This window comes from Rhea pennata, chromosome 1 (genome assembly GCF_028389875.1).
Source record: "Rhea pennata isolate bPtePen1 chromosome 1, bPtePen1.pri, whole genome shotgun sequence".
NCBI classification, from domain to species: Eukaryota; Metazoa; Chordata; class Aves; order Rheiformes; family Rheidae; genus Rhea; species Rhea pennata.
In genome coordinates this window covers 204,295,504-204,319,186 of record NC_084663.1, presented here as the reverse complement: position 1 = coordinate 204,319,186, position 23,683 = coordinate 204,295,504, and the positions used below count along the sequence as shown (strand labels likewise).

Genomic DNA, 23,683 nt, shown 5'->3' with positions numbered 1-23,683 from the left:
GCCAGTCGAGCGGCACGTTATTGGCGCAAAAACCGTCGCGGCGGGGCCGGGCGGGGCGGCCGCTGCCTGGGCGTTGCGGCCTTAAAGGGACATGCGGTAGCGCGGGCGGCCCCTGGGGGACATGGCGGCGGCGGGGAGCGGCCATCAGCGCACGGTGAGGCTCGGCGGCGCCCGCGGGCGGCCCTGGGGGCTGCCCGCCCCCACGTGCCCGCTGGGCCGCGTCGCGGCCGTGTTACGGGGCCGCTGGTGGCGGCGGCGGCGGGGCCCTGGCCGCGGCGGGGCGGGCGCGGGCTGCGGGGCGCTGCCCGGCCCGGCCCGGCCTTGGCAGCCTGGCGGGGATGGCGCCGCGGACGGCGGCGAGCCTGGGCCAGGCCGCCTGGGGGTCGCTCGCGGTCCAGCCTCGGGCGCGGGGCTTCCGGACCGAAGGGAGAGTGCGGTGTACGTGCATCAGCACCGTATCGCTTCTGTACGCGTCTTCTGCAAGAGGAACGGGAAAAGGCTGCAGAACCCTGTGGGAATGCTCGGCTGGTTAAAAGTGGCCTTTTCACTGTGGGAGCATTCGAAGAATAGGTTTGTAACTGAGTGCTTGGGAGTAAAACTTTGTAATTCGGTCTATTTCCAGAAACAGACCTGGGGCCATGACTTTGAAAGCACTTACTTTGAAATCAGATGAACCTCAACTCCGCATTACTTTTGCTTAAAACTCAACAATATTTCATCGTATGCTTATGTTTCAGTTATGAGTGTTCTTTTGAGCTGGCAGTGTATTTAGTGCGTGTTCTCCAAATGCTAGCTGAAACCTCCATTTGGCTTTGATGTGCACGCACGTCCTTGTGCGTGTATATAAGAACCTGGCTAATGCAGAAGTAACGCGGAGGGAGGTAGAAGCAAGGGACTAGAATTTCCTCATTACGTTCTTGAGGTGCAGAGGTGGGAGAAGAAATGGGGCCGGTATCTCTACTTTGTGAAAAGCGAAATGAAGAAACTGAGGCTTGACTAGAGCAAGCAGAGCTGAGTTTGCAGAACTGGGTGGAGGCCGCCTGGAAGCAGCAAGGTAGTTGTGAGAAACAAAAGTTTCCATTTGGGTTTCTCCTTTGACAACTTAGTCTGATGTGTGTAGCTCTCTGAAGTTAGATATTTTTGCAAGCAACCAGGTCTTATGAGTACATAACTATGCAAGAACATAGATGGTGAAAAAAGATGCAGCGTGGTGGTAGGTAACATATGTCTTGGGAGCACCATTGATTTGGGGTCTCAATATTATCACGTGCCTGATAAAAACAAGCCCAGCTCCGTGTTCTTGGTTGTGTTTTTCTTCCTCCTTCTCCCCCTGTAGTCTGGTCTGAGATTTACAACTGCAGCGTCAAGAGGTGACAGAATGATTTGAGGATTCCTATATGCTTTCTAAGTGGTATTTTATAGGATGCATTGAGAAGGATGTCAGAAAATTTGTTTTAGCTTTAAATTGATCAGCAGAGGCTGTTTTATTAGTTTGGTTAGCAAAACAGAACTTTCAGAAAACTGTCTACCTCATTTGAAAGCTAAATGTAGTGAAAGACCCCCCCACTCCCCCCCCTCCCAAAAAAAAAAAAAAAAAAAAACCACTTAGGACTTCATACAGCAGAAATTAAAAAAAAAAAAAAAAAAACACCTCTTGTTCTAACACTTTTTTCCTGTTTACTGTAAGAGCTTGTTGACCAAGCTGAGTTTTTACTTTTTTTTTTTTTTTTTTTTTTTTTTCCTAAACTAGAGATCTTATTTAAATTGCCATTGCTCCTAACTCAGTTTCCTATCAGTCAGGCACAGAGAGCACTTAGGTTAGTTTTGAGTAGCAGGGACTGTTCCTCCCTTCCTCCCACCCCAGTAATGAGGGAAGAGGGCAGACTAGATCTTGAGAAATAGTTTCTCTCAAATGGCTGTTTGGAAGACTTAAGTAACTGGATAATTTAATTGGATGTTTTCTGCGCAGAGAATTCCGTATTAAAATGTTCGTCTGTTCCCTTCTCTGGATAATTTTCACCTATTTCTGCCTTTTATATAATTTTTAAAAACCAAGTGTGAGGACTACAGGGTGTCATTTAAACCATTTTCCATATTCAGAGGATTAACTTCTAAAATACTTCCAGAGAACGTATACACGAGCTTGTAAAATAGCACCCCCTCCTTTTTACTCCTTTTGTCCAGTGCCAAACTGCTAGTACCAGTGGCACCATCTTGGTTGCAGTTATTGCCTGAGAGATTTTTCCTGTGTTCTTCTGCTGCTTTGGTTCTATAGTTTGTGTATAAATAGTTGCTATTATTACTGTCTGCTCATCTAGTCAAATTATATGTGATGAGGAGAAAAACATAGGGTGCTTCCTGAGAACATTTCGTATGGACATCTTGTTTTAGGGAAATCTTGCAAGTGATAGGACTCTAAGGCATTTGGTGTAATATTGAGATTAATAGTTGTCCTGGATAGTTTTTCATGGCTGGCGTGCCATACTGTATTTCCGGCATCAGAGATATAACAGTATTATAGTGAGTGGTGTTTTCCATCTAAAAGGACTTGAACAAATTATGCTCCTGCCTCCTTTTGTCAATTCCTATGTTAAATATTTTCGTATGTTGTTCTAATCCTTTGACTGTGTTTAGTCATGGGTAGCGTGAAGAGGTCACCATTTCCTACTGATGTATTAAGCTACTATTAGTCTATATTTTAAATACGCTTTCTTGCATATTTGAGTAGACAGGTATGAAATGACTGCAGAAATAAATTTTGGAAGCTAATGTCCTCAGATATGTAAAGATGTCATCTCCAGACATATGGAGGAAAAGAAGGTGATCAGGAGTAGCCAGCATGGAATCACCAAGGGAAAATCCTGCTTGATCAACTAATAGCCTTCTCTGATGGAATGACGGGCTGGGGAGATGAGGCGAGAGCAGGGAACATTGTGTACCTTGACTTCAGCAAGGCTTTCCACACTGTCTCCCAGAACATCCTTATAGATAAGCTCGAGAAGTGTGGGTTAGACGAGTGGCCAGTGAGGTGGCTTGAGAACTGGCTGAAGGGCAGAGCTCAGAGGGTTGTCCTCAGTGGCATGGAGTCTAGTTGGAGGCCTGTGGCTAGTGGAGTTGCCCAGGGCTCAGTCCTGGGTCCCATCCTGTTCAACTTCATTAATGACCTGGATGAGGGGACAGAGAGCCTCCTCTGCAAGTTTGCTGATGAACCCAAGCTGGGAGGAGTGGCTGACACCTGAGGGCTGTGCTGCCATTCAGAGAGACCTGGACAGGCTGGAGAGCTGGGCAGAGAGGAACCTCCTGAGGTTCAACAAGGGCAAGTGCAGAGTCCTGCACCTAGGGAGGAATAACCCTAGGCACCAGTACAAGCTGGGGGCTGACCTGCTGGAGAGCAGCTCTGCAGAGGAGGACCTGGGAGTGCTGGTGGATGACAAGTTGACCATGAGCCAGCAATGTGCTGTTGTGGCCAGGAAGGCCAATGGTGTCCTGGGGTGCATTGGGAAGACTGTTGCCAGCAGGTGGAGGGAGGTGATCCTGCTGCTCTACTCAGCCCCGATGAGGCCACATCTCAAGTCCTGTGTCCAGTTCTGGGCTCCCCAGGACAAGAGAGACATGGAGCTCCTGGAGAGAGTCCAGCATAGGGCTACGAGGATGATCAGAGGGCCTGAGCACCTGCCCTATGAGGAAAGGCTTTGAGAGCTGGGCCTCTTCAGCGTGGGGAAGAGAAGACTGAGGGGGGGATCTTCTCCATGTGTGCAAGTACCTGAAGGGAGGGTGTGAAGGGGATGGTGCCAAACTCTTTTCAGATGTCCCATGTGACCGGACAAGAGGCACTGGGCAGAAAGTGAAGCACAGGAAATTCTGCCTGAGCGTGAGGGGGAATTTCTTCCCTGTGAGAGTGACGGAGCCCTGGCACAGGTTGCCCAGAGAGGTTGTGGAGTCTCCTTCTGTGGAGATCTTCAAGGCCCGCCTGGATGCAACCCTGTCTAACATTTTCTAGGTGCCCCTGATTTAGCAGGGAGGTTGGACTAGATGATCTCGAGAGGTCCCTTCCAACCTTACTGATCTTTTGATTCTGTGAAAGGTTAAATGTGCTCAGTTCTCCACTATTATATAATACTGCTGCACTTATGTCCTGTGGGACTGTTAAGCTTCTTTGTTAGTGTGAGGTTTCAGTGTGGTTTAGAGATGGAAAGAAGATAGAGAGTACCCAGAAAAGAGGAGAGCAGGTGTAGTTAGCAAATAAGCCCTACTCATAATTCAGATCAAGTGGAGTATCTTGATTTTTCATATATATGTATTTTCCCGTGTTTCAGGATTTTCCTGAAAAATATGCAAAGTGGTGATCCACATGAGAATTTCCAAGAGCAGCAAATTGACTTAGTGATTTTGAATGACTTGGGAGACTGGGGAGGAGGAGAAGAGCAGGGAATGGTATTTGAATCTGAGATTAGTGATGTTGAATTCCTTGCTGCTGTTTCATATTTTTTTTTCAAATTTTTCAATTCAGGTGTATTTAGAAGTCATTCAGCAGACTATAAAAATGATCTTCTGCTCAAATGTATATGGAAAATATACTTGTTAGCATGTGGTTCTTTAGACTAGAAGAAGGATCAATTGTCTCAACTGTACTGTGGATACTATTTCAGTATGAATCTTTCAGTATTTATTTCAAGCAACTGTTTGCACTTAGAGTATTCAAAGGTAAATTAATTTTAATGCACACAATCTCTGTTCAGGTGGTGTTTTGGAGAAATAACATTAAAAGAAAGAATATGTTAATGTTTGTGTAACGTGGTGTTTGAGTGTTTAAGTATATTAACTTTTCTGGTTAGTGGTAGAAGTCACTTATGCCATTAAAGAAAGCAGCATTTTTTAATGTAGTTATTTTTAATTCTGAATATTTTAGTGTACTTGTAGGGTACTTGTGGCCTTCATTTTCTCATACACAATGAATCAGTTTGTTTTTAATGTGAAATTAACTGCAAATAGCCTTTAAGTAATATATGATTTTCTTAGGTTTTCTTTTCTTTTTTTTTTTTTCCTCTCAGTGCAACTTGGGCTGTAGTCTAATTTGCTATGAGATAGTATCATAAATGCTTTCTGCATTTTAATTTAAATCAAAATATGTTGCAAATATCAAATATTTGCAAAAACTTAAAATACCCTGACAATAATAGCAATTTCTTCTTTGTCTTCTTTGTGAAGTAAACCTTCTGTGCTAAGCTGTAGGAGCCAGAATATCATGTCCTCCTGCAGCCCACTTTTGTCTTAGGTTACCTTCAAATTCTATTACTAAAATGTTTAGCGGTGGGTACAATAGAAAAAGAAGTGACTTTAGCGCATTAAAAATAAGCACCTGCATTTTATTTAGGACACATACATAAATCAAAAGTTTGGCCAAACACAGAGCATGCAGAGTGCTTTGCTCTCTTCCATAGAAGAACCTGGTTAGCAAGCACGACTTAATTGTATCGCTACTGGATAGTATTTTCAGTACTATGTGACTCCTTCTGAAACATCACATCATTCAAAACATTGCAAGCTTTTGGAAAGCAGGTGGAGACGCTGGGAAATCTAGGGTCCCTGCAGCTGCATTTTTTGAGAAGTCTTAAGATGACCTAACAGCATGTTGCTGGTTGGAGGCAGAGGTCCCCTGCTATGATCTTTTGTTGCTTGTCTTGTGCAGGTTATACTGATGAAATCTGGCATAAATCTGGCGTAATCTGGCTCAGAGATTTCTACAGATATTTCTAAAGATAAGCTGTAGTCAGTGTAAAAGAGCGATTGGGACTATGTGGCTGGGAGACTATGTGGCATATCTTTTTCCCTTTTTATGATCTGTGAACTGTTACTGCATTAGATCAGGCTACATAAAGCACACCTGAGACCACAGCTCTGTCTGTTTTGGTCACCCTGGTAGATTCTTATGTGCAACAAAGACTCTGTTTTTCGGTGAAGAGCAAGGCTGCTTTCCACCTGTGTGTATTAGTAGTGTGTATTACCTTTTTAATAAGCAAGAGAGGATATAAGTAAGTAGAAACAAAACTGGAAGTTGGAAACTAGCATAAAAAAAGTTATTTTTTCTGATCTTGTTTTTGTGGGGGAACTGAGATTTAAAAATGACACAGCCCAGGGCTATGAGGGAGGGAATATTACCTTAGTACTATTATGATCTCCTACAGTGGTATTTCTCCACATCTTAATCTGATTCTACTTTTTTGTTGTGATGGAGAAACAAATGTACTGACAACTTTGTTTTGTTTTTCAGAGTGATCTACGCAAAATTTATAGATCTACATCAGCCACAGATGGACTCTCTGCAACGTCATTTATAGATTATCCAAAGTACAAGCCATTTATTAATTCTGATTTGCTGCGGTCCCCACGGAAACCTGTCATTCCATATCCTGAAAGTAACAGCAGAGGTAATAAATAGTTCAGTTAAATTTTCTTACCTGTTTCAAATCACCTGGTACAGGTATTGAAAGCATTCTTTATGAAAAGGGTGCAATATCCTTGCTTTCCAGTGATGTGTAGGTTATGTTTTTTAAGTTTCTTACCACTCCGCTTCCTGAAAAAGGTCATATTTATAGCTGGAGCAAGATGCTTCCTTTTAGCAGTATGTAACTGTAACCTTGGCTGAGTTCCTTGAAACTGGCTTGACATGTTTTCATTGCCCCTTCTTCCATCCTCCTCTCCTTCCCTCAATCCTACCTCTCCCCATTTCACAGTTGAGTTTGGAATAAGGAGGCTTTAGTTCCCAAAATGGTTTGGAGCAAGGAGAAAGGCTTCATGTTGATGAAATAGGAAGACTTCTCATGTACAAAAGATGAAGGGGCAAGATTTATCAGTGAAGTGCTTAGAACATACAAAAAAGAGTATTCTGTACCACAGTGCTGAACTGACAGTTCACCATCACCAAAAAGAGAGGAGGTTTTGCTCCAGTTCCTTCTTCCCTATTTCTAGTTTCTTCCTTCTGTCTTCTTTCCTATTCCATTTTTTGGTCTTCATCTCCAGATAAACAATTTCATCTTGCTCGAACTGACATGTACAAAAATATTCTTGGATAGTTTTCTCTTGTTTTAGTGAATTGGCTTGTTGTGCAATGAGATGTGCCCCAGAACTGCATTAGGGTAAATACAGGAGGGAGCAAAGGAAGTTTAGAGGCGAGAACAGGATTGATTTCTTCTGTGTGAGCTGTTTGGCTCAGAGTCGTGAAAATACTCCCTTAAGACTGGAGTTGCATGGAGGCTTAAGGGTATGAAAAACTTCAGATTCTCTTCTTTATAGGGAGAAAAATGAGCTGTACTTATGAGAGACTTAAACTGAACCCTAATGTAACCCAAATTAAGTAGAAAATCAGCATGATGGGTTCAAGTGTCTGTTCTAATGATGTAACTCATGCCTGAATTACGGAAGACTTGCATATTAATGATGTAGTAAATGGAATCTGAAATCCCGAGGTGTCATTAAAAAATCATAGAATGGTAAGATTGGAAGGGACCTCTGGAGATCATCTAATCCAACCCTCAGCATAGCCCCATATGGGGATTGAACCCATGACCTTGGCATTAGCAGCATCATGCTCTAACCAGCTGAGCTAAACCTGCCCCCCAAATGTAGTATGTGCTCTGGCATGCACAATACAATCGGTTTTGAGAGTACTGTTGACACAAAGCTAGAAGAACCTTGTGACATAGATAAAAATTTGATGAGCAGAAAAGAAAACTCTCTTATGAATTACTGATGTAGGTGTATTTTTGTAGATTGTGTTGTATGTTTGATTAGAGAAGCTTTTGACACCCAAGTTTGTCTGATAAATTTTTTCAAGCAAGGAATTTACTTCAAAACAAATAGTTGGGTAGGAATATTTGATAAATAATGTTCTCTTAAGAAGATTTTGAAATTTCTATGTTTTCAGAAATTTTTAAGTAAATATGAATACATGCTAAAAAGAAGATGTAACAGTCATCATCTGGTATCTTGCTTTTTTTGTCTAGGTTTTAAGAGTGCAAAAATGTTTTGAAGTGTATATTTTAATAAGATCAAGGATTTAGGAATTAACTTCAGAGGGAGAAATAGATTTGATTGTTCCTGGAGGTTTTTATCCCCTGCCCACCTGTGTAAAATCATATTTAAAAATCCTGAAACTAAGTATAGCAAGTTCTGCTTATTTTCATTTTGACTTTGTGTTGTTTGTGCCTTGGCGTATATGCTTTTAACACTGTAATAAGGATGAACTAGTATAACGTGTCTGTTATTAGACATTTATTTCTTTGTCCTGAAAGATATGTGATGTTCTTTTAGGTTCCATCTTCATTTGTTCATTGCTGAAAGTGCTTCACTGCTGTATTTTGTTAGTCATTGTTGTGAATACAGAGAGATTTTAATTTAGCCCTAAGGATTATGTAACAAAGCTGTTTATAGTTTCAGCTGTACCTGTTTCAACTGAATCCTGATAACAGTAATATAAATAAAGAGAAGACGCTACAGTTAGTTATTCTGGCATCCTGGGAACATCCACCATTTTGCCTGAACTTGTGACTACTATTACACGCTTCTTGTTTACTTAGAGTAGATGGTTTTTATTAGTATGATATTCTAATGTTCTGCTGTTTTACATTTCAAGATTCTATAAATTTACATTTTAGAAAACTCATTTTGATAACTATTTTCCCTTTATTTCTGATCTGATGCTCAAACAAATATCAAGTCCAAACTTTCTTGGGTTCATATGTTCTGTAATAAAGACCCATTATTTCTCTAGAGTGGGTTTAAGCACGAGAGTGTGGTAACGTGATCTCAAAGGTAAGTCTGCTATATGAGCTGTCTGCACAGATAATCTCCTGTTTTACTTTAATGGGACTGTGTAGGGAAGTAGCTTATGGTTATGATTCCCTTTGCAGAATCAAACAATACAGCTAAGAGACGTAATACACCAGATTACCAGCAGATGGTCTTAATTGCAAGATGATGCGAGTTCTATTACCACCAGCTTTTCTGTGGTGACAAATTATATGAAGGTTTTATTGGGTAATTGCTAAAGCAGGAGTTGAATAGAAAGAGGAAAAGTTGTTCAGCACAAAGGAGTAGCATATCTAAGAGGAGGGGAAGGAACACAGGTGTGAAAACAAAAGAAAAGAATCAAAAAAGAGTGACTGCTTAGAGAAATAAAGATTTTTATCGCTCTTCTGATCATCTTGTCTTTTTTCCTGCTCAGTGATTGCTCACAGGAATGTTGTGTTTGCGTATTTGTCATGCTAGCATGCACTTGTAGAGGGAAAATAACGCTCTGTTGAGCATATAGAGGACTGCAACTCCTAACTATTCAGTTGAAAGCTTTTGTTTCCTTTTGATAAAACGAGTCAGAAGATGCGCTCTTTGCATGTAATCTACGTAACATTTGCTTGTCTTAGATGCATCCGTAGCTCACCATATCTCCAATGTTTCAGATAAATGTAGATACCAAAGGCATCAGTACAGTTGAAATGATTTCTAGAATCAGTTACAATGTAGAGGGAAGTGTGTCTTAATTCCTGGAAGGAGTTCAGGATGGTGGTGGTGAGAAGTCAGACTTCTCATATAGCATACTTTTTATAAAAAAGCTTTCAGTTTGGTGTTTTCTGAAAATGGTCATTTACCAGCACCTAACAAAAGATACTTTTTCAATTACAGCAATATTTTCTGCTCTGAAGAATCTTCAAGAAAAAATTCATCGGCTAGAGTTGGAACGGCTTCAAGCAGAGGAGAATGTAAAGCACCTCAGCAGAGAAACAGCGGACTATAAAAAAGTACTAACTGAACAAATGCGACACAAAGAACATGACAAGACTGAAGTGTCAAAGAAAAATCAAGGTTGTTTGTAAGCTTTATATACATACCATAGAACAGTGCTACAGATAAAATATATACTTTATCCATGTGTAAAGGTATTTTAAATTACTTTGTTTAGCACCTTTTACCTTGTAATGACACACAAGGTTATGAATGAATCATTTTAAAAGCATACTTTCTTTTAGGGATTTTGCAGGTAAGCAAAATTTGATTAATTTGTTAGCTTCCTTAGTTGGTTTGTTTCTGGCTTATTTTGGAGCTGTACTGAAAACACTGAGAAATTCCGGGAACGACCAGTGTGTGATTTTCCTTTTCTGCCGTATGTTATCTTCAGAACTGGCTTCTCAGTTGGCAGCTGCTGAGTCGCGTTGCAGTCTTTTAGAGAAACAGCTTGACTACATGAGAAAAATGATCCAACATGCAGAAAACGAGAAGATGCATCTCTTGGAGAAGCAGGTGTGTTCTCAAGAGTGTTTGGAGGTTACATTTATAAAAGTCATGAACTGTGTGTTTTTTTAGGGTTTTTTTTTGTTTTTGTTGTAGTTACTCTTTAGATCTTTGGAGGTTTTCGTTACTAGTATTGTCTAAACCAGAGCCAAAATACTTGTTTGGTAAAAATAATAGTAAAACTTCTGTTTTCCAATATCAGTGAATGTGGGGTATGTCCTGTATCTAAAATGGACTTGAATTTTGTTTTATAGGTATGTGGATCACCTAAAGTTGTTCATCAGTCTCTATGAATGTCTTATCTCAGTCTATTGAATATCTATTTATTATTGAAGTAAATAAAATTTAAGGAAGCTTCTTCTAACAGCTGAGTAGTTGAGCAGTCTTTACAGTTGTGGGTTTGAGGGGGTAGAGGTGACTCTGCAGAACCCGCTGTTGTCTGAATCTAGCTAAGTGTGAGGTTCCTAACATTGGTGGACCAGTGATGAAATTGTTCTTCAATTGTAGCACCGTGCAGAATTACACAAAGAAGCTGGTAGTTCCTTTGGTCTATTTATGGTCCCCCTTTGCATTGCAGACATAAGACTTGCTATGAATGTTTCTGTTCTATTGTGCTTAATTGTTTTTCTGTTCTTTCTCTTTTCAAGGGTACATTAGAAAGAGATCGTCTTCTTGATCAATCACATGTCCGATCTAAATTGGAAAAGCTGGATATACTGGAAAAAGAGTACACCAGACTTAATACAATGCAGTCCCTAGCAGAGGTTTGTTATTTCTATTGTGTACTGTATGAGATCTTGATTACAATAATCAACATTTTGTAGTTACATGTCAATAATAGAATTAAGCAAAACTCTGTCCTGTAGAAAACAATAGCAACTAAACATTGGTTTTGTTTCTTTAGCTGAAGTGGGAGTAAAAATTTGAAGTTCTCAATGACTCTTCACATGACCAGTCAGGCCTTGGTGACCATGCACTACAAGAACTGAAGTTCTGTTTAACCTTAACAGTATTTGTTGATGTTTCTCTTCTGTGGTTGGTTCGTGACAGGCATATAAGATTGAGTGTATCCTTAAACTCTGAATTTCTCTGAGTCACCTTGCATAATACTCAATACTTAAAATTATGTTCTTTTTATGACACAGATTTGACTTCCCTTGTGTATTTTTTATTTTTTGCCTCTTCTCCTGCCCTTTAAGAAATGCAATTATTGCTCATTGTTTACTTGCAGTATTCTAAAGTCTCAAGTTGCTAGCCCTGTAACAACAGATGTCTTGTCAGTGTATTTGAACTAGGCTGCTTTTTCAGGAGGTCCAGCGTGACCATGTTTGGTCATATTCTATCTCTATACCATCTGTGGTCTGGACTTCTGGAACCCAGTACACAACTTAGCTGCTTTTGCAGATGGAACCCAAGGCACTTAAGTATGAGCTACAGAAGGCTCAAGGAAGGAGAGACTTCCACCTGCAGATATGTACATATGTATATATGTGTGAGTGGAGATGAATGAATACACACACACGTAAGAAATCTCACTTAAAGAAGCAGATACTACAGTATCAAACTGTGGTGTTTGGGACAGCTTTGATCTCTGTCAAAACTGTCACCCAGCACACCAGCTTTTACAAGATGCTGAATTAGAGGGCACTTGTCCAGAAGTATGTAAAGATGTGTCTACTAGTAGATCTTCAGTTAGTCTGCTGTCTGCTGCAAGACTTCCCAGCCATATAGGGGTTCTTGATAGTACCTGAACCAAGGCAGCTGTAGCAAGCTTTTTAAGATCTTGACACCTCATTGTTGTGAGCTCCATTTATGGAGCAAATGTGATTGCATTGTTTACCTGGGCCAAACATGTTTTCTTTGAAACAGAGACCTTGTTCACTGAGAGTAACAGTAAGTTTCTCCAGGGTCAGGATTGAAGTAACTGATTCAGCAACAACGTTTCCTTTCTTAAGGACTTTTACCAGGTGTGGCAGCTGGAATTTGGAAGGGGGTGGATTACTTGTCTCTTTGTACTTGGCTGGTGAACTTAATTTCAGCCAGCAGTTCAGTCTGTTATTTTCTGGATCACACTAGGTATCTTTGGTTCTTTGATATTTTTGTAAATTAGTAGCCACCACAATTTAGTCCTTTTAGTGGAATTGGGTGTTAAACTCCACACAGTTAATTAGGTTCTGAGAACTGAGAGAAGTTTGGATTTAGCTCTGACTAAGGTTTATCATCTTTGTGATCATTTTGCTGTCGTAAGTTGTCTTTCTAGTCTCTCTGTCTCTGTGTGTGCAGGCCATGTTCCTATGTGAACCCGCACATGTTAAGTGTCACCTTATAATTCTGAAAGGGTGTACTCTGCTCAAAAAAACTGTTGCTTGTAGTCATGGCAAGATTCCAGGAACACTTGCAAATTTGATTTGAGACAAGAAATAAATTCACCTGTTTACTCTTCAGAACTTCTAGGGTACCTTTAGGGTGGAAGCTTTTCTGTAATCCTTTCCATTAAGGACTTTTACATTCGCAAGTCCAGAGATTTTTTTTTTTTTTTTTTTTTTTTTTTTTGAAGAGATGGAGATTTTGGTTCAGTTGTAAACCTAGAAGAAAGAACGTTTCCATACATGATCTGTTGAAATGGGTAATAAGTGGTGAGATGACTACTTATATGTAAGCCAAAGCTGTCTCTGATTTCAGATGCTCTACCAGAGCGTAAGTTGTCTGTGGGTCTTACTGAGAGTGTTTAATCTCCAAAACCTGCAGAACCACAGCTTGGCCATCTAGTATTATCCTCACCAACCTATTGCAAGTATTGATATTGTCTCTGAAAAAGAGCTGCTGACCTTCTTATTCATATGAAGGACTCCTAATTAGAGTATTTACATCAAAAAAATCCTAATGTATTTTTATTGCAACTGTAGTCCTGTAGTGACATCTCTGGACACTTGGCTGAGTAGATCTGAACATCTCTGTGCATGAGGATATGGCTGTCCCCTAGAAGTACACCTAATGCTCTGGTCTTGTGTGTGACAGATGGTCAGAATTTGAATGTATGTCCAGATCACACATTTTGAAGACCTGTAATTGGTAGTAATCAATCTTTTTAATGTTAACAATGAGCCTTAACCACTCCCTCCCCACTAGAAGCACTTCTTTGAACAACAGAAGTGAGGAGTCTTAGCATTGTATTATGCCTGTGTGCTACTTAACACCTCTAATTGTTCAATATCCTTTAATTGCCAGGTGGGGAGAAGTAACACCTGCCTTGCTTGAGCTATGTCTGTGCTGTTATACGAAGCAGGTGCTGACTGGCAAGGTAGTGAAGCACACAGTTAATTAGTTCCACCACCTCTGTGGTGAAACTAATCTGGATATTTTTCCCAGCAGACAATTTTTTGGAAATTTAGGGGTTCTGCATCTTTGAGGTCTCATCCCTTCCTGTCTACTTTGGTTCAAGTTATTTTAAATTTGTTTCAGTGACAGCCAAAAGGATGTGCAAGGTGATCAAAATCCTTTTTGAAGCTGGGTTAAAACAAGATGTTGAAATACTAGATTTCCAGTTTTAATTGAAATGTTTTGTCAGTGATAAATGAGCAGTATATTTGAGTCAATTCAGTGCTGACCTGGATTTCCCTTTTGTGTCATGCTGCCTTATATTATGGGAGTTGTAATCAGGGAATGTCCATATTTTCACTATTGGCCAGGCCCCTGGCCTGACCCCCTAGTTGGTCCCTGTGGTGATAGACCAATAATCTGCATCTCCCTATGTAAATTGTAGCCATTTTGAGCACTGAATTGTAAGTGGGAATATTTGATGCTTCCCTCTCTCCTTCCATAAGCAGAAATGTAATTTCCTTTTAGGAGTATCACATAAATGGACAATTTCCAGCATGCCCTACATGAACTCTGAGTTTGAGCTATGCCTGTAGCTGAGACCACTGACTGAGTGAATACTTAGTTTATTTCAGTAAAGAAGTATTGGTTCAGCTACATATCACACTTGGTTTCAAGCATAAGCATTTGCTTCAGTACTTCCATATTAAATTTTATCATACCTAACATGTTAAACTGGGATTTCTGTTTGTGTGACTGTCCCAGTGGAAAACACGAGTTGTGACACAGGCTGAAAAGGGCAGAAGGTGACTTTATCTGGAGTATATCCGACTTGTATGAAAAGAATAAATTCTTGTCAAAAAGGAAAACCTAGTTCCTTTATATAGTGCTTTTATCATGGATGCTTATCCAGGGATTTGTGTTTTAACACCTTTGTATAAACAGTCATATCTTACAGTTACACTTAAGTAAAGCAGAATTATTTAACACTCCTTTGGGTTTTCAGTGTACTGAGGTTATAAATAATGCAAATAAAAGTATGCAATTATAGCTGTTATTTTAGTGGCTCTATGAATAGTGTTCCATCTTTGGGAAAGAGGGAGCAAGTTTTTGTGTGTCCTGGCACTCTGGATCATTTTCACTCTCCTGTATAAAATCAGAAGTGCATTTAATAACTTCTACATTGGGAGTTTAAGTGTATCCTACTTAAACAAGTATTTCATCTTGTTGAAGGGTCCACAAAGAGAAATTGTGCCTCTCCTGTTACCTCTTTTTTTTGAAAGGAGCTTTGCAAAGGCTTCTTGACTGCTTTTAACCGTAAAGATGAAATCTCATCAGTTTTGCTTGAATGTCTTAGATACATGGTATATAAATTTTTCTCCTTGTTTTTAAAGGAAGCGAGTTAGGTGTTTAAAACTTCTCTTTCAAGAGTTTGAATTAGATCCTAGCAAAAGTATCTTTAGTCTAAATAAAGCAAGTGTTGTCACAGTCAACTGTAATGATAGGTGACATACCTTTATTAGCTGTTTTTTACAAAATCTTTCAGGATAATGTACACAAAACACCATCCTTCTCTTTAGTTGTATTAAAAAAACATAAAGTAGATTATTATTACCCTATTGCTCCCTTAGTGGGCTTATTTAAGGCTAATAATAATGTCTTAAATTCAGATACCAATTGTGAAAGTAAAACTAGAAAAATCATTCTGGTTTAAGTATAAGTGCTTGATTACTGTATTTACAGTTATACAGGTAAAACTCTAGAATTGATTCCAATTCTAAAGTCTTCACTTAGCTTGAAGTAATAAGTTGAATTGATTTCTTGCACTTTCAACTTTGTTAGTAATGATACCATTTTCATTTAACTTTGACTAGAAAAAAATGAAAGAGCTGGAACTGAAACTTCAGGAGGAAGAACATGCAAGGAAGCTTGTTCAGGAAAAAGCAGTTGAGGTAAGCAACAGGAAATTTCTTTTGTATTGGTATGCACTGCAATTTACTCCTGTTTTCCTTCAGCTTTTCAACTAAACTTGCTGATAGGGTGTGTCATACACAAAATGAAAACCTAGTGATGATGGTGGGGTGTTTTTTTGTTTTTGTTGTTTGGAAGTGTTTTGTTCTTTTGATTTGAAGTTCAACATACCAAGAATAGCCTTTGCCTTTTGTTTTTCCCTTTTGTCTGAATGCTTTGGAAGCTTTTTTTTGTTTTTTTGTTTGTTTGTTTTGGACAGCATGGTAATAGATATGTAAGAGAAGCTAATTGGAAAAGGGAAGTAGAAATTCATTCTGATTTATAGTTGAGGATGTATGAGGATCTAGTTCATCATTTTTCCAACAGAATTGGCTGTGCCATACAGTTGATTGAGTAGCTTACTATTTCAAGTTAACAGCAAATCTGAACTCTAAAAACTTCACTGAGGTAGGTATGCATTTTTTCAGGATTTCCAGAGAAGTATTGATTTGTAGCTCCTTCTTTCTTTTATTTTATTTTTTATTTTTTTTTGTGTGTGTGTGTGGTGTGTGTGTTGGGGAGGGATGGTGCTTGGGGGGGTTGTTGTTGTTTTGTTTTGTACTTCTTCTGCAAGTAAGTTGCTCTTCAAGGGAACGGAAGTTTGTACTTTTGACTCTTACATGGTCAGGAGCTTGTTAGCACCTTCTACTAACTCCTTCCCAGATTTAAGTCTGTTTGTCTTTATATGCTTCATGTGCTTGAGTTTCTAGAGTTCCCATACTTGCTGAACTAGAGATCTAAGCGTCTGTTCCTTGCAAAAAGCATTTACAAGAATCTGCTGAACAGTCCTAACAACTTGAATTCATATGGTGACCTGAAGCCTCAGTCACTTGCTTTCAAGAGTCTTGTTGGAATTTCCTTCTCCTGTTCAAAAATCGTAATATGTAGAATTGCTTCTAGGAAAAATGGGAGATCTATAGGAGAGTTTCTGCTAAATTCATTATTGCTTAAGTTAACCTGTAGCATTTCACCAGTTTCAAGTTTACAGATCTACTCTTAAAATATGATTCTAAGATTAGAGGCAGAAAAATCTACAAACTTTAGTATACCTTACAGAATTTTTTTAAGCTACTAACCTGGTAAACTTAGCTTGGGCTCCAACAAAAGATGAACTTTCCTTTTCAAAAAAGTTACATTTTCAGAGGACAGGTTAATATAGGATTCTGATAAAAAAAAAAAAATCTATTTGGACTTTCAAATACAGTTTTGGTTGTAGACTAGAGAGAGAATTTGCCTTGCAGTTTTACCAACAGGCTTCTGCTGGTAATATAGTAACAAGATCCAGTTTGCTGTTTGCAGAAGTAGTTGTTCTGAAATCAGTGGCACAGTTAGTGGGGAACCCCATAAAGTTAGTTACAGGAATTTTGCAGAGGAGTTCTCTCTCTCTCTTTTTGTTATCTAGATCAAAGACAAAAAGTGTGCTCAGGTCTTCATAGTTATAACTAGAAATGTTGTAGAAGGAGGGAAGAAATGGATGCGATAGACTATTGGTTACAAGCGTATAAGGACACTGGCCTTCTCCTAAACCTGAAATGCCATGTTCATTAAATGCCTCTTAGGTGTATGCTCGTGTAGCATGTATATGTGTATATATACATATATATATATGTGTATATATATATGTATATGTAGTCTCTTGTCATTCAGTAAAGCAGAAGGAATAGTTGTAAACCTTTTTATTATAAGCTAAACAAACAACTGAGCCAGGTTAGGTGGCTGAACTTCCCCAAATTTTGTCAGTGATAAAGCCCAGAGCTGATGTTTTGGCAGTTGTCTGTGTGGAGTTCAGTAAGACTAATTCTTTAACTTACTAGGTTTAGTGGTGAGAGTTGTTATCAGAGGAAGTATTCTTATTTAATGTTTAAATTGAACTCAAAAACTGCAGAAGCATCCCACATAACTTGCAGCCTTTGGTTCCAGAGAGCCTGTATTTTAAAAATTGCTGTTTTGCAAAATTTCAGATCGCTTTGTCTCTGATTATCTATTGAAATAACTTCAGCAATTCTCATCTTTCCCTTAACTACAGCTTCAAACAGGTCTGGAAACCAACAGAATGTTGATTCAAGCAGCCTCACCATCACTCTCTCCAAAAGCAAGAAGACCCAGGAAGAAAACTAAGCAGCCGGATAAGGTAACATGGGGGGAGAGAAAGACAATCATTGAAGAGTAAAATAAGGGGTCTGTATATGGAATTGGGAAGTAGGCTGCCTCTTTTCATTACACAGCAAAGGGAAAATGGATTTGCTTTTAGTGTCATCTTTGATAAACATTTCTCTCTTCTTCCCTTCCAGAAATGCTCTCTCACAAGCCATCTCACTACGCAGCCCCATTACAGACTGTCTCTGGGTGATGTCCCCTTTGTAGCTGGGAAGGTGAGCTGCTTAATTCCAAAGCTAATGCTCAATAAATGCAGCTCCTTAAATGACCTTGGCTTGGTGCACTCCTGACACCCAATGGTCAGATTGTTTTATTTACTTTGACTCTAATTCAAGCTTGTCTTCAAAAGCCTTGTTCTGTATCAGTAACTTGCTGAACTGACATTTCCAAGATGGGTCTCCTCCATGGTACTAGTCAAGCTGTTCTTGTCAGTGCATATTCATTCAAACAAAAATACATCCGTGGCAGCAAATAAAAAATACACTATCAACATTGTTTCTGAATATTCTCCATTATTGACAATGCGGTTTTAAAGGAAACCATTTATGTATTTTTTATTTTTCCATATTTCCTTCCAGTCTACTAGTCCCAGCCATTCAGTTGGTGCCAATGTACAACATGTGTTACACTTAATGAAACAACACACAAAAGCGCTGTGTAACCATCGTGTGGTCAATGATACTCCCCTAGCAAAATCAGTCAGCGGTGCTCATCCTGCCAGCAAAAGCAGAAGGTCATCTCTGCCAAAGGAGTCCTCTTCGTCCCAGGAAGAGCTCTCAGAAGTGCTGCTGACTTTACAAGATGAATTTGGGCAGATGAGTTTGTGAGTTTGGTATATTTTTCATTGTAGATAATGAGCGTAGGTGCTCTGTACTTTTGCCTTTTGCTTCAAACTGGAATGTTTTGCCTCAGAAAGAAGATAGTCTTGGGTAGTCTATGGCACGTAATCTATTCTTTCCAGTTGCTGCAGTGGGTCTCTTTTCTCCTAGCAGTTTAAGCTAGGTTCTAATAAATGGTATAGATTCCATAGCTGTATTTGCATGCAATGATACCAAGTTTGTAAGTGGTGGGGAAAAGCATAGGAGCAGCCCTTGGTACAGTGGAGAAACGTTCTGGTGAAGGATTGCTTTGCTAGTCATTCTGCTCCTCCTGGTTAATAGAATGTGACTTCCTGTCCTGTTGCACAACTGTGGTAGATACAGATCTGTAACTGGTGACTGAATGAGTGCTGAGATCATCACTTTAAGAAGTTATTTTGTAAATGAATGTATTGAAGTTTGAAACCATTTACTTTATTGACAACTTTATGTTGCAGCAGCTTGTCACCAGGATGTGCTACTGTAATAATGCTAACCAGCAAGGCTGTTCTTACGGGTTTCTTGATCCAAATTGAACATTCTGGCTGCTGATACCATGGTTTGCTAGAGATGTTACGTTTGAGCGTACATTAGAAGCTGAGGGAATCTGAAGCAAGCTGTGTTCTGTCTCTAAATTACATGCTAGTGATCACCAGCAGCTAGCAAAGCTTGTCCAGGAAGCTCCAACAGTTGCACTGAGGGAAGAACTTGAGAGAGAACTTGAAGCACTGGTGGGAAGGATGGAGGCAAAGGCAGACCAAATCAGCAAAGTTCGGAGGCATCGGGCACGGGTGAGTTGCTTGTTCATGTTTCTGCAGTTGTTATCTTAAGGATTCTTATCTTACTGTAGCTGTAACTGAGTAAAGCAGAAAGAGCTGCTTTTTAGAGCAATATTTCCCAGCTTGAATTTGGAAGTCCCAGTATGTGCCCTTCCATTTTTCTATCCCAGTATTTCTGGAGAAACACTTTTTCTGTCTTACTGTGGTTTCTTCATGCCCAGTCTTCCTCACATCCTGGGCAAAACTTTTTTGTCTATTCTTGCATCGCCTTTTGTACTCTTCCCCTTCCCCCAAATGGGGAAAAGATCATCTAAGCTACAATAGCAAGTCCATAGCTGTTGAAGTCTGTAAACTCAGCATATGCTGTTTGGGAGGAATGTGAGCTGAGAAACAGCATACAGGGCTGGGGGACATGAATCTACCTCCTGGCTCCCAGACTATCTCTCTGAGGTATTTCTGCTCAAATAAATATCTGATCTGTCAGATAAACACGTTCTGATCAGTCAGGCTCTCACTTATGCCATGCATAAAGCAGCTATGCTTAACCAAAGCAGTTGCTTTGCATGAAGTTCCTAGTAACAACCAGCTGTACAGATGGGGAGAAGCATCATGAAATGCCATTCTTTGCACTGAAGAAAACACTGAACTTCTAGTAATCTAAGTCATATTTAAAGAGATGCCTAGATTCCTAGGACCTTCCCACTGCTAAACTAAGTCTTTTAGCAACTCTCTTTTGTTTGGCTTAAGTGACCTACTTAATTATGCTTTGATTTGTTTTACTTAAAAAAAGAAAAAAAAAGAAGAAAAAGAAAAATAAGAAAAAAGTCTTTTTCAGTTTAGAACAACTTTCTAAATTCTTTGAATAGTGAAGCTGTTCATTTAAAGCTGTGAAACCTTTTGATTCCCTGTCTTGTCTAATGTTCATTCATTTTAGTGAAATTCTTCCAAAGAGTTTAAGCCCTATGAGTTTTATCCAGTTCAGTTTATATGAACCAAGAAGATTCACCCTCATCTCATGTAACTTAATACACAAAATATGTATCAAGAAAGTTGCTGATCACATTGTACGTGCATCCATTTTAGATGGATTAAAGCAATTTAAGCTTTAAGCAATTAAAAATATTAGTTACCTGTGATCTCTTTTAGGATCTTCAATGACATTGCTGCAACAAAACAGACTTGTAGTAATCCCAGTAGAAAGGATGAGAATGATTCTGGGTATACTGTGCACTCTGATTAGCTATTGACAAAAGTTTTTAGGGGTCAGCAGAAAGGAAAACTGCTGCATGCCCTAAAATGGAGGAGCGACCACCACCACCTAAAATTAAGAAATTGGTGCAAGTTTCACAGTTTGGTTGAATGTTTGAGTTTGTCTGCACCTTTGACACTCTGTCCAGGCCCCGGGCAAGCTGATGCCAACTTTGTCTTCATTGTTGAGTACTGAGTCTTACAAGCTGTGATATACAATGTTATGCAGTGAATACCAATTCCTTGTGTGAACAGAGTTCTGGTATTTTTAAAGTCCACTTCTGGCAGTGACTAGCCATTAAAAAAATCACTAGTATGTATATAGAGATTTTTAGTTTTTACACTTTCCTAAGCCTATCAATAACTTGCCACTTCTAAAAGAGATAACCTACTAGTTCAGACTGCAATGCTAAACACAGCTGTAAAGATGCAAATACAGCAATGCTGTATAAAGGAAATTTTAATTATTCAGGAAACTAGATGACTTGGAAATACCGATTTGCTTTGCTGAGCGAGATGAGCATGGGGTAGAGGAGGGAAAGAGCACAAGAGGAGAGTTTCAGTCTTCCGAGGGAAACACAGAACATTAAGCAGTGACCTTGTTTTAGTTAATGTTTTTACTTTGGATTTTTCTTTCAGCTAGAGAGACTTAAGAGAGAGTGCAAGTCCAAAAAGACTTCTGCCAAACAAACAAAAGACAGCAGGTTTCCTGTTAGTGAGGTTAAAGTAACAACTACAGTAACCACCAAAGGAAAGGATGCTGGTCCCATCAAAGTCAAACCTGGAGAGAAGAGTCGGAAGAATCTACAGTTGTTGAGAGACATGCAAACCATACAGACTTCGCTACAGAAAGATGATATCAGCTGGGACTACTAACTATTCTGCTAGAGATGTTCTTGAAATCACCCCAGTCAAAAGCTTTCTCACATTCTGGGTATAAAGCAGCTGCCTTTCTTACTACGTGAAAGAGACTACTGTATGCTAAGTGCACTTTTGAAATGTGGGCCAATTCTCCATCTCTGGGTTTGATTGTGTATATTATGGCATACTTTAAAAGCATTCCATTTTTAAAGTATCCAGCTACTAAATCTAAACACACACTTCCACATGTTCCTTTTGTTTTAGGATTCCAGCAGTTCCTCCTTTTCCTCTTGCGGCACACCGAACAGCACATTTATATGGGTTAGCTTGTGTGAAATGCCAGTGTGATTTCACAGTACTGTGTTGAACTCCTGTGCATTGGGATGCTCCTAAAAATGTATCTTTCTGAAAATGATGCTGTGCCCCTAAGTCTTAAGGGGTTTTGTCAGTTCTGTCTTGTGCAGCTGTTATTATTCAGGCTCTGAGAATGTATAAGGGAAATCAGGTAAACCTTTTTAAAGGTGTTTTGTTTAGCTCTCTCCAGAAAGCTTTCCTAGTTCTTGTTCTGCCACATTCCACTAGTCAGTATTAATGACAATGGATGTCTGAGTATTCAAAGGAGCAAAGTAACTTTTACAAATGATTTTGCTTAATGATTTATTTTTTTTATTTTTTATTTTTTTAAGTCTGAAGGGCAAAGTATTTCTTCAGAAATCATACTTTGTGAAAAAGCTATAGGATATTGGGGATAAAATTCCCTCTCTTAGTTCATGCCTTTGGGTGGCAAAGGAGTGAGATAAACCACAGGTGTTTTAAATTGCAAGTGCCTCAATCATGCCATTCAGTTCTGGCATCTTGCTTTTAACTTGAAATATGTGCTTTGATGAGCTATCTACTTTGATAATAGTGCAATTCATTTTTGCACTCTGACTTGCACAGCTGAGTAAACATTATTTATTATGTTAATAATGTAAAGAATTTCCTATTAATGGAATGTATAGAAGACCCAGATTATCTGTTTATAAAGTTGAAAAATAATAAAGCCAGCTTGCCTGTTGAGTTAACTATGGGAAAGCTGCAATTTCTCTAAATTAACTTCATGGTTTGTTGGGGGGGGGGGGTTGTTTTGTTTGCTGTTTGAGCATTTTGCATAAACCTAAAAAAAACCCTAGGCCTGAAAGCACTGCCGACAGGCTGGAGCATGCCCTGCTTTCAGTCAGGTATTCACAGTGGGGGCTGACTGAGGCCTCCTCCTTGCGTGTTAATGTGGAAGGCGGTGGGCTGGTATTCCCGACCTTACTGTCGGTGGATTTAACTCTTTAGCCAGCCATGAAATCTTTCGGCCCTTCTGAGATGTGCTGAGAACGAGGGCCCTGGCTGCCCGAGGGCCCGTGTTCACTGCAGCACTGTGCTGGCCTGCAGAGGCAGCTGAATCCCAGTGTAGCCAAGAGCTGGACCCTGGTAGCTCCTGCTCATTATTTGGACTGCCATGTACTGCCCAGTTCGGTACGTTTTGGTGGTGATGGGACATATCGATGGTCAGGAGGATTAGTATTTGCTGCTGGCCCTCTATGGTAAGGCGAGGGAGGTTATGGGGTTGCCCCTCTGCCTACAGCTGAGTGGGCAGGGAACTCTCCTAGGGTCAACACAGCAGGTCCAGTCCAGTCTGGTTCAGGGATCTGAATTTCATCAGCTCTCCAGGTGATCTCCTTGTTTCCTCCCATCCACAGAACAGTGTTTTAGCTAGGGGGAAGAGAAGTCAAAAGTTGTCTACAGGCCCAGAGCTCTTCCTTCATTTTATTTAAATCGGGAACATAGGCTCCTTGTAGCTGGAGAGGCTGGTTCAGAGAATAATTCATCCTGTTGGGGTGGGGGTGGAGTGTCTTTTATTTTTTTATTTATTTTTTTTTCCTTTCAGGAGATGTGCGGGTCCCATTATAAGAGGTTCCCAAAAAGCAGTAGCTGAAACTAGAGTCAAAATAAATTTGCTTAGAAAGGATATCTGGCAATATCTTGCTTAAAGAAGGGTTAACCGTAGCATTACCTGAGGTGGGATGTTAAATGAGCTGAAGAGGCAACTCTTTAATGCGGGAGTGCATGTAAGTTAGTTTAGGCACCTTTCTTCAGACTGTATTTTAGGAGCAGCCTCACTCTGTATGCCCTGCATAC

General features: G+C 39.8%; 1 protein-coding gene across 1 annotated transcript; it reads left to right on the top strand.

Annotated features, from left to right (window-relative positions):
* Positions 1 to 121: 121 nt before the first annotated feature.
* On the top strand, positions 122 to 22,578 carry CEP57 (centrosomal protein 57). The gene is made up of 11 exons (XM_062567315.1): positions 122 to 154; positions 6,272 to 6,428; positions 9,679 to 9,858; positions 10,172 to 10,293; positions 10,932 to 11,048; positions 15,477 to 15,554; positions 17,639 to 17,743; positions 17,904 to 17,984; positions 18,348 to 18,592; positions 19,273 to 19,417; positions 21,293 to 22,578. Exons 1-11 carry the CDS (start codon positions 122 to 124, stop codon positions 21,527 to 21,529), a joined length of 1,500 nt encoding a protein of 499 aa, XP_062423299.1. The 3' UTR covers positions 21,530 to 22,578.
* The last annotated feature ends 1,105 nt before the right edge of the window (positions 22,579 to 23,683 follow it).

What these genes read in the sequence shown, in the direction of transcription:
- CEP57 (XM_062567315.1), top strand. Translation starts at nt 122, where the DNA reads ATGGCGGCGGCGGGGAGCGGCCATCAGCGCACG. An exon ending in GGAGCGGCCATCAGCGCACG is followed by an intron (nt 155 to 6,271) that starts GTGAGGCTCGGC and finishes TTTGTTTTTCAG; the next exon opens with AGTGATCTACGCAAAATTTA. An exon ending in AAACTAAGCAGCCGGATAAG is followed by an intron (nt 17,744 to 17,903) that starts GTAACATGGGGG and finishes CTTCCCTTCCAG; the next exon opens with AAATGCTCTCTCACAAGCCA.